Source organism: Alosa alosa, chromosome 10 (assembly GCF_017589495.1).
Source record: "Alosa alosa isolate M-15738 ecotype Scorff River chromosome 10, AALO_Geno_1.1, whole genome shotgun sequence".
Taxonomy (NCBI): Eukaryota; Metazoa; Chordata; class Actinopteri; order Clupeiformes; family Clupeidae; genus Alosa; species Alosa alosa.
The window spans coordinates 19447194-19458861 of record NC_063198.1 but is presented as its reverse complement, the minus strand read 5'-3'; the positions used below and the strand labels follow the sequence as shown (position 1 = coordinate 19458861).

The 11668-nt window shown below is 42.9% G+C and overlaps 1 protein-coding gene across 3 annotated transcripts in view; it reads right to left on the bottom strand.

Annotated features, from left to right (window-relative positions):
* The window catches only part of iqsec1b (IQ motif and Sec7 domain ArfGEF 1b), a 179545-nt gene that overhangs the window by 135680 nt on the left and 32197 nt on the right, over nt 1-11668 (bottom strand). For all 3 annotated transcript variants that reach the window (XM_048253904.1, XM_048253905.1, XM_048253910.1), the window contains exon 2: nt 10301-10330. In XM_048253904.1, the coding sequence (XP_048109861.1) occupies nt 10301-10330 (30 nt within the window). The remainder of the gene's footprint in view (nt 1-10300; nt 10331-11668) is intronic.

Below are 11668 nucleotides of genomic sequence, written 5' to 3'. Positions count from 1 at the left end.
AATAATTTCACTGTTGCATCATCATTTCTGATATTAAAGTTTAATCAACATCGACAGATTTTTGTGCAATACCAAAACAACGACTTACATAATACACCAATAGAGAAACACAATGGGATTCTAAATTTTATGCAATTTTAAGTCTTTCTGAAAATAACAGTAGAAGAAAAAAACAAGCAATCTTGAAGCCTTCAACAAGAGATTTGTTTAGAGGCTCTAGAACTCCCCTCATAGTAAGACCTCTTGCTTACAGGTGAACGCTACAATCACTGTTCTCTCGAGCAAGAAACCTCAAACAGTAAATGTAAATAATAATGCAAGTGTTTTAATTGCTGAGGCCCCACTGAGGTTAAAAAAATGCACTGCAATGCAAAAAATGCAACGAGAGAAGTCAAGCTAGGTTAGAGACTAATCATTTAGGAACACCAACTCATGGTCCTCATGCAGCTCCCCTGCTAGACGTGACCTTGATACAAAGGGTGCGATAAATATGGGTGCCTGTGTATGTGCCTGTGTATGTGCCTGTGCATTTGCATTTGCCCTGGGGATCAATAACGTATCTATCTATCTATCTATCTATCTATCATTTCTGCGTTTGTACTATGATATAAAATATTCTGAATAAAAGTGTCTGATAAATGAATAAATACAAATCCAAGGTCCTTAACTGTCACTGAGGCTGTTATAAATAGAACACAAAAGAATCACAAAAAAACAAATACTAACAAAAAAGCCATGATATGGTAGCAAAAAATAGATAAAATAAAATAAAATAATTCTGATGGTCAATGTGCAAGTGCAAGCCAATTTTATTGTACCACAAAGATTTGACTATTTGAAAATGGAGTAAGTCAGTGCAGAACAGTTCTGAGTCCTGGCATTGCAGCTAATGGAGAAAGCTGATTGTGTTTAGTGCCATTTGTGGATATGTTATGACTCTAAACTACATTTATTAATTCAAAGCAACACCATGGAAGAATTTAGGTCTATGCCCCTTGACATCAATATTCGATGCCATTTAGCAGACGGCACGGCACCCTCATCAAAAAACAACGAAATGGGTCATGATCCTACCCGATCAACAACTTTGCACAGTGCAATATCAAATGTCCTGGGCACAGGCTTGCAATGTAAGACTTTATTCCCCATACAATAAGCCAGTGTAGCATCAAAATGACTTATGATGCCTTTATTATAAGGGAAAAGGACTGTGTTATGCTGCATTAATGTCAGTGTGTAGATAAAGCAGCATTACAAGGCTGTCAAACTATCCTTTAGCATGAGTGAGCAAAATATTCCTCTAACCAAATACTCTCAATACTGTCAGGATAGTTGACAGTTTTTGTGGAGCAACGGCTTCTATTTAGTGCATTTTTAAAATGATATTAACCCTTGTTAGTAGGTCACCCCAGCTGTGAAAAATTACTACAGTAGATTTAGGAAGAAAACTAGGCTACCCATAATGTTGCTGGATTATCCAAAAACAGTCTCAGTTTTTTAGGGATAGTCAGCATCCTATTAAAAGAGTTCATCCCCACCATGAACATGATTATGCTCCAAATCGAGAATTCTCATATAGTAAGGTTTATGAGTATCATATAGTGCACAGATTTAACATCTGCTACATTTTCACCCACATTTCTTTGAGTTTATCAACATGACTCTCACACAAATACATAACACTCTATAACACACACACACACACACACGCACACACGCACACATCAAACTGAAACTGCACAGTAACTGTCTTGGTCTGCACTCCTACTAAAACAGAACTCGTGACAGTGCGTCTTCAGCTGTGCTTCATATGCGCCTTTCGCTATAGACCAGGTTTTTCTTGGTCAGTGGCGTAATGCTTTTTAAATGGTGTAAGATAGCAATTTTTAGATTTTTAATGCGCCAGACCACACCTTTGGGCATTAATTGCCACACCCATGGGCGCATCGTGTAATAAAAGAGAAGGGCATGGCAAAAAAAACTCAAGTGTAAGATGGGGGTCATTCCACGTTCTGAAAAAATTATCAGGTGTACCTATGTTACCCAGGAGACACACTGTAAAATTACTCTTATGTAAGATCAATACTTTCCAAGATACAGCCAGTTTTACAGGGGGAGGGGGGTGTCGATTTTGGTCGGCCTCTTTTTTTTGTCAAAGTTCACAAGCCCACAGCGCAAGAACTAAACCATGTAGGAGGCTCAAATTTTGCATGCTGGTACATCAATAGGAATAGTATCAAAATCGTCATGTTTGGTCTGGATAATCCTGCATGGTCATAGCTATCCCTCAAAGTTGATACAAGTTTTATGGGAGTTTTTGGCTGGGCTCTGTTTAGGCTTTCAGAAGACATATTTGTACTCAACATAGGCTCTTGATTTATTTTCCTTACTGAGATAAGTAGAAACGCTCTCACAAAAAGCAATGAACAGAAAATAAATTCCTTCAGGGTCTGAACAGCAGACCTTACAAGTCTGAAAAATAATTTTGGTTCTCATTTTCAGAGCACCCAAACACCTTGTGGGAATATGCAAAGATTTTTTTATGTTTTTTTCTTTATTCTCCATGATCCTTTCTTTTTAAAAACACTAATTTGACTTGTCTTATGCAAATCTTTCTTTTTCACTTTCCACCCTGAACATGGGCAAAATGCACCATTGAGATCAATATGTTTTGTATAGAGCTACCACAGGTTACTCTATACAACCACAGGTGGTGTGTGGCACCTGGTAATTTTTTCAGAATTTTTTGAGACCTAAGTGCATGGGCCCTGGTTGAACTGACGTGGCATGACCCATAGGAATACGCTTTGTGTCGTGATAAGCATACGCTATGCGCTGGGTTTTAGATCGCCAAGATACTTGAACTTTGTGGTACAATAAAACAAACACACACACACACACACAGCCATCAAAATGAAACTGTACAGTAACTGTCTTGGCCTGCATTCCTACTAAAACAGAATGTACTTTTCTACTAGAACTCACTCACTGCACAGTGCTACAGACCTCCACAGATCTCAACTCTAAAGACAGAGGCTCCTAATCATTACAGCAAGATACTGTTAAATATCTCTTTCAATGTTTTTTTTTTTCTATTTTGTATTTAATGCCACACTGGGTAACCAATGAATGTAGGCTGATCAGAGTTGCATCCATTTAGCTGAGCTACACACACTGTGTATGTATACATTATCAAACACTGAAATCTAATTAGCATTAACAAGCCACTCTACTCTTTTCTTGTAGGCCTACTTACATTTCAGCTTCAGCTTGCAGCGTCTGTTAGTTCTAAACACAAAATTCTCTCAAACAGCATGATCGTCAGAAAAAGATATATCGGTTGGCTTTAAGTTTCAAATACTCAGAGAGGCACATCAAGATCATTGTTCTGAGAAGATTTTATTTTTTTCTAGAAAATGTGTAGAAAACTATCACACTTCCTTGTGACTGTAAAAGGAGTCTGGCTCTGACCGGACACAGCTCCAAAGCTTCACCACCGTACCACAGCCAGGTCCTCCCCAGAATCTGTCCATATCTGCGAGGTAGCGGGAATGAGGGGTCGGGGGTTGGGGGTCTAATGACATTCTTTGTCATTAGTAAATAGTACAGAAGTGTTGCTGAGTGGACGAGCACGTGAACAGAGAGTGGAGCAAAGTGCCACAAACCACAGGATGCTAACAAGGGTGCTGCTAACCACAGGATGCTAACAAGGGTGCTGCTAACCACAGGATGCTAAGGGTGCTGCTAACCACAGGATGCTAACAAGGGTGTTGCTAAAACATCTGGGGCTTGGGCGAGGGAGAGGGGACGAAGCTGAGCGCAACTGACACCAGACATAATTTCACTGCATTTCTTACTTCCAGTAACTATATGCATGTGACAATAAACTTCCTTGTATCCTTGTATCCTTGTATCCTTGTAAGACAGTGTGCTAACAGGGAGAGAGAGAGGGAGAAAGAGAGACAGAGAGAAACAGGAAGATAGAGATAGAGAGAGAGAGACAATCATGCACGCAGTCATGGTCATGCATGCAGTGTGTTTCGCCCGCTCGTGCTCAGTAGAGTAGAGCCTCCCCTCCCCTTCTCTCCTCTCTCCTGCTCTGCACCGCGCTGCTCCTCGGCCCACATTCGCCGCCTCCCATCGGAGCACATCACACAGCCAGCGCTGGCTTTGAAACAAACAGGCCGATGTGGGCCAGCTCTCAGCTAGCACACCAGCAGCCTGCGGCTGGAGAGAGGCGTCTGAGGGAGTGTCTGAAGCGTGTGGTAATGCTGTGGCAGGATGCAGGAAGCCATCCCATAATAACCCAGAATGACACAAAGCACTGTGGGAATTTGTAGCTGAATGCAAGAGCACAGTATTCTTGCATGTTATACTGTCAGTTGCTGAATTAGAAGCAATTTGATGGCTGTCCTCATATTTAGCCTATGAAAACTTCACAAGACCATTCAATGGAATTTGGAATATTTGAGGCATTCTCTGATGTTGTCAGTGCTACACTGCCACACCATGTTATTTTCATAGTCACAATACTGAGGGATTCCTGACCACTAAACAAAGACTTTAGACCACCCATCAGGAGTAAATGCCTTCACAGGTCATTCAGTGCCCGCTGCTTCACAGTGCACAACCCAACACTGAACTCGTGACAGTGAGTCTTCAGCTGTGCTTCATATGCGCCTTTCGCTATAGACCAGATTTTTCTTGGTCAGTGGCGTAATGCTTTTTAGATGGTGTAAGATAGCGATTTTTAGATAATGCGCCAGACCATAACCTGACTCTTGCCAGATGAATTTCGTTCCGCCTAGCTCCACTCATCCATCTGGGATCGATCCATTGGAGAGGTATTTCAGAAGGCTGGGCCTTATCAAAAATCCTTGCAATATGATTGGATAAGCCACTTGTCCGTCATCTATTGACGTGCTACTTCAACCACTCACATCGAAGCCAACCCGTGACGCTGAGAACATTCTCACAGTCGCTTCTACGATACGTCACATCTATAAAACTCCCGCCCCGCATCCTGATTGGCTCTACGATAAAATCTGGTGCCGAAATCACTCTCAATGGAAGCGATCCCAGATGGATGTGAGTGGAGCTAGGCGGAGCAAGGCGGATCGAAATTCATCTGGCAAGAGTCAGGTTACCAGACCACACCTTAGGTTGTTAATTGCCACACCCCTGGGCACTACGTGTAATTAAAGAGAAGGGCATGGCAAAAAACTTGAGTGTAAGACAGGAATACACTTTGCGTCGTGATAAGAATACGCTATGTGCTGGGTTTTAGAATGCCAAGATAGGGCCCATAGACACACAGACACACAGAAACACACACCACAGGTATGTACACCAATGCAAACACATATTTATTTCATAGAGGCATGTTACAACTGTATACAATCAGGGGGTGACTGTCACACTGGCTGACAGAGGTTGTGTGTGTGTGTGTGTGTGTGTGTGTGTGTGTGTGTGTGTGTGTGTGTGTGTGTGTGTGTGTGTGTCTAGATGGCCTCAAGTAAGTGAGACAGATAAAAGTTAAAGGCAGCCTGGTGTGATGGATCTCCCAAATGGGTTGAAGCCAAACCACAGGGGCCAACACACACATAGACACACTCTTTCTGTCTCTCTCTCACGCACACACAAATACAGAGAGAGAGAGAAACAGTTTCTGAGATACACACACACACACACATATACACACAATTCAGCCTGAAACAAATGGAAAAAGCCAGTGCTGAACAGCGACCTGTGGAAAAGCCTTTCCAAAAAAAATGTTCACGCACACACACACACACACACACACACCTGACCTGAGGCCAGCTACTACACACAGCCAATGAACAGAGCAGAGAGACACCCTAGAGCTATTACTCCCATTTACAAACAGTCATTCCTTATCCAAAAACACTGCAAAGAAAGATCTCCTGCTGTATTCCCGAGCACAGTTTGCAGTGCTGTTATGAGAAGTTATGAGATTTTCTTTTGTCAAATGTACCTATAATGATATCAATTATGTTCTATACTCTTACAATGATGCCATTTCATTGTGTGAATTTCCATAATGTGATTTAATTTCCCCTTGAAAAGGATAAACTCTGAAAGGTGAAATTTCAAGAGTCCTTGAAAGCTAACGGAAAAGTTTTAAAATATTGCCAATGGAAATGGGTGGACACCCTGCACTTGAAACATCTTCTGATAAACAGACAATTATCCAGACAAGTCTCCTATTAGCCGCCACATCCAATTTTCTGAGGCAGTTTGGACCATTTTGCCAATTTCTACGGATGTTTCCGCAAACTTATTAAAATCATTTTGGCTTCAGGTCAGTGCAGAATTTATCATCATTATTCCCATTCTGTCAGAGAGCCAAAGAGAGAAAGAATTACGACCCTCCACTTTACTTTATCTTCCATTATATTGCCTTCAACTGGGCATCTTCCCCCCACATTACTGCAGGCCACCCAAACACAATTGCCAATGCAGTGTCCAGTGTCAGAAGCAATATAGAGTGGCATAATGAAGAAATGCTTATCCTGCATTTAGGGCTATATGAGAGCCAGGCGTTCCATACTAAATGACTGGGAAGGTGAAGTGAGTGTGAATGCTCGGAGTGGAGTGGTAGCTAAAGCACTCTGATTGGGAGGTAGGGTTCAGCCAGGGGAGATGTACAGAGAGAGGACAAGGAGAGAGATGGGAGCTCTACTGAGTCACGCAGATCACAGGGGGAAATGGTAGCACAATAATAAGAGGGAAAAGAAATGGGCACACATAACAAAAAAATAAATAAATATAGTATGCACGTGCGCACATGCACTTACACACACACTCTTACAAACAAAAGCACACAATACTACAACCACTCAACACATATATACACACACACAGGGAGGTAAAGACAAAGAAACAAAACAAAGCATGCACTCACTCACACTCTCTCTCACACACACACACACACACATACACACACACACACAGTCTGGATAATCCTACATAGCACCATGCCTCAAGCCCTTTGTCCTCTCAGGGTTCAACCAGTCACTGGGAATCTCCATCACTCTTGAACAGGACCGGATGATTCCAGATGTCAGCTACGGAGACGTTCTTATTCTGCCCAAACATGTCAGACCCACTCCTCCATGTCAGACCCACTCCTCCAAATGTCACTTCTAAGACCACGTGTGTGTGTGTGTACCTCTGTGACACCAGCACACAATAATAAAGGGATGCAATATTCATCCGCACACCAAAAAGAACTTCTTTGAGCCTCCTCTGTCTCTCTTTCCTGCCCTCCGTTCCACACTCACTCACATACCCACACTCACTCTCCTGTCATGGGTGGGCAAAAAAGAAGACTGCCTCTACATTTCACCCCATTTTCGCTTCAAAAAGGCGAACATTTTTTTTTTTTTTTAAAACCTCTTAGATTAGAGGCCAAATCGCCTTCCCAGACACTGAGTTCCAGACAAGGGCTTGGCTTGGCTGGGAAAAATCGCTCAGACAGCCCTCGGAAGCAACCCAGGGCACAGCTGGCTGTGTCCATCAGCCTCCACACAGTTATACTAAACCTCTGGAGCAGAGCTCTGATCCTGGATCAGTCTCAGGTCTCTTCTGCCCATCAAAGGACCACAACATGCTGATCTATGAAGATCTGTCTTGAGATTGAGATTATGACACACTAAATTTGTCTTTAAGTTGTCCTAAGAAAGAAACTTAAGCCAAAAGAAGATTTCGTAACAGTTTCAAATTATCAAACCATACAAAAAAAAGTGTTGACATTTACTTTTGTTTGCTACTTTCTATTTTTCCATTTTCTGAGAAAATATCCTTTATGGACTCTACACTCTAGTGTATTTGCTTTGATATGCTTTTTATTTATGACCAAATGCAGTTGGCCAGCAACAGTACATCAAGCTGACCTATGGAGAGCCACCTCAGAGAGAACAATAGCCATGGGAAAACACTGTGCACTGTGCAGCAGAATCATAATTACATGACATTTCTCCTGCGCTCAGACTAATGGAGGGCTGTATTACTGCCATTACAGCAGGCCACATTCTACCATACACCCCACTGAATCACTCGCTGACACTTCCAATACTGCTCTGACACAAGGACCTGCTAATCTAGTTGCAGGTAATTCAAATTATAGCAGCTGACCCAGAAAAGCATGCAGGTTCACAAGTTCAACGTCTTCTTTCAAGAAAGAAAAAGAAATCTCAGGGGGTTTTGCATGCGTAGCCTTGATAATGTGCCAATATTTCTCTACAAGCGTTGTTCTGGCTGATGGGCTTTGCTAGAAATAAACTCATGGGACATTGACTTTGCCGCCCCCCCCACATAAAAAAGAAAAATACCAACGTTTGTCCCGAACCGCAGACCCAGAGCAGCACATTCTACTGATGAAATGTTTTCTCCACTTTGCCTCTACCTGGTGTAAGACCATCATGCATACCATGGCCAAGGCCCAACAGTCGACAATAATAGCATATATAGCAACGTTAGCGAAAGCAAAACAAAATGTGTGCAAGTGCTACGTTTGTGGGATTTCCGCTTGGTCCATGCTACACGTTTCCACCTAACTAATAGTTTTTAACTACTAGTTTTTGAGTGAACCTGTTAACAAATCAACCAACTAACCCACCAACTGACACAAATAAAAACATAACCTCGTTGGTGGAGGGCATAATAAAACACATAGCTCACAATCGTCTGTGTACTCAAACCTAATGTTCATTGACCCTCTTGAAAGGAAACAGAGGAAATCACCACAACAATGTCCCCCATGGGACTGGCAGAACAACAACGTTTGCACACATGACCAAATACAAACAATTTATCTCTACTGAATGAAGCCCTTAGGGTCAACTGAGATGTGAACATCTCCTCCCAAAAGACAGAGGAAAATGGATGTTTGGGGGGTTGGTTTTCTTTACACGATAGAGACCTGTTTTGGCTGGGCCATCGATCAGCATGATGAAAGGGCCTGCTGCTCATCTCTGATGGGGAGAAGTGTCCGGCCCGTCCACCTTAAGTGTCAGGGAGAGCGATGGTGTGCGAATGCATCACCGTGTCTGGCACCTGTGTGATGCGAGGGCCTGGCAGCACGGCTGACAACTTTAGATCATTTTTGGGAGTGTGTGTATATGTGTGTGTGTGTGTGTGTGTGTGTGTGTGTGTGTGTGTGTATATATATGTGTGTGTGTGTGTGTGTGTGTGTGTGTGTGTGTGTGGTTGGGGGGGGGTCACTCTCTGAGCAGAGAAGGCTGATTTATATTCACTCACAAACTGTTCTAGGCACCACTGAGCACTGTTCAGAAGATATGCCACTTCATATATTTATTTATATACTGTAGTTTTTAATCTTCGTGGGTTTAGTCTATGAAGTGGAAACCTTGAAGATGATGAATGGCGATGATAATGCTGAGTTTGAAGCAAAAAAAAGCTCAAAGAAGAAGAAAAATAAGAAAGAAACACAACACAATTTTGGCACAGAAACTATGTGACATGTCTGACTGCCATGCAAGGAGGAGTAGGACAAGACGCAGTTAATATGCATTCCAGAGGCTTCCGAGGACACTGAGTTTACAGCAGGAGACCCTCTGATTCAGCACTGCTGACAGCAGGGGGACGAACAGAAGAACTGCCTGTGCCCGTGGCTGTGCACGACTGGACACTCCATCGCACGGCACGAAAACCAGTCACCTGCCCAGCATCATGACAGCAAGGTCATTCCACCCCAACTCGTTTAGGGCTTGGAGAGGTCACGTTTGGGCATGCATATGAAAGAAGAAACATCTAGCAACCACTTCCATTCAGTTTGTGTAGTAACACTAACTACATTACAAATACATTACAAATAGTTGATCCCAAGTAATAGCAGGGATTCAGATTAGTAATATTGTGACCCAACAGTCCGATATACTGGAGTCAGGGGTGAATTCTGAATCAGACCTCTCCCTGATTCTGATAGGATCTAGCATGCCTTATGGGGCGGTGCCCTCTGCACATCATGTGAGGCCCTGAGGATAGCCTGATTGGTGGAAAGGAAAACCACCCACACACCCAAGAACAACAGTCAAACACAATCTGAGAGCAGATCAAGGCTTCAGTCAAAACCCACGGCACACACAGCAACACAAGCATATGAGTTGGTCAATACCTCAGAGACAGAAATGCAACGGAGCATGTTTGAATGGCATGAGATGTTCTTCCATGAGCTCTGTAACTCCAGCTAACAAAATAGCATAAAACATACTGTACAGTCAAGTCAAAACTGTGGAACATTTCTGTTCGTACTCACCTGACACTCCTGGAGCCTTCACTCTCCGACCTGTAGAAAGAAAGAGAGAAAATAGACATGTTGAACGAAAAGACTAAGTGCACAAAAGGCTAGACGTACATCTAGACGTACAGCAGTGTCGCAGGGAGAGCCAATTTCAGAGTGACAACCAATTGAGTTCCACTTGAGATATCTCAAGACATTTCAGGTGCTGACTGACAAATGCATCTCAAAGGTTTAACACGGTATCCCACTTTGCTAGTAATATGAGTAAATCAGATGAATAGACATACCAGCACAGTTAGAGGTAACGTTTGGATGAAAAGCAGTGTATATTTGATGCCATAAAATGCATTAAAATACAAAAGGTTTCTATGTATGTGTGTGTTTGAGTGTGAGTGTGTGTTGTGTGTTTTCTATGTTTTTTTATTAATATCACCATCTTCCCAATCACCATTCCCCAGTTTCTAGCAAACGACAACCCCCCACGCAAACGCTCCTGTGAGCTCATGTTGGAGAACTCCAATATCCACGCTGTTGGTCGAGCACCTCCTCAGGCCGCTTTCAGCAAGATCCGCGATCAATTATTCAGCGAGTTTACCTCGGAGACAGAGGTCTGTCAGAGGCACTGTAGTTTACCGCGAGCGGAGAGCCGCTCGGCACCTGTGAGAGGGCACCTACAGGGGAAGAGAGAGAGCGAGGAAGAGAAAGAGAAAGAGAGAGAGAAAGAGACAGAGAGAGAAAGAGATAGATAGATAGACGGATAGATAGATATATGGATGGGTAGATGGATGGATAGAATAGATAGATAGATAAGAGAGAGAGAGAGAGAGAGAGGAGCGTGCACGGCTTTCCAGCATGGAAGAGAGAGAGAGAGAGAGAGTGAGAGAGAAAGAGAGGAGCATGCACGGCTTCCCTGCATGGAAGCCTCTATTGATATTCAGCGTGCCAATACAACTGGAGGAGATTTGAGCCGCCTGGTACAGGGATGCCTGCAAGCTAGGAGGAGACGGATTAAATGTATGCTCTACCTGTGTAGCAGGAGGTTTCATATAAAAGTGTCTACTAAATTGATTAATGTACAATGTAAATGTGAAAGGATAGCAGTGGGGGTATAAAAGATTTAAAAAGTCTCAATGGTTTCACAGAACCAGTATGTATGTACCACATGAAACAGTTTCACTTGATGTCGACCACAGGAGCTGGCTGGACATAATAGTGGTGGAGTGCACAGCCCACAGGGCAAACCTTCTATACAGAGAGTTTAGCCACATTTGAATGCCAAATAATACACTAAAATACCTGTAATAATTCATTCACATGACATGACCTGACATGACCGGACATGACAATGACGTGACCTGACATATCGAGCACACAAGTGCAACT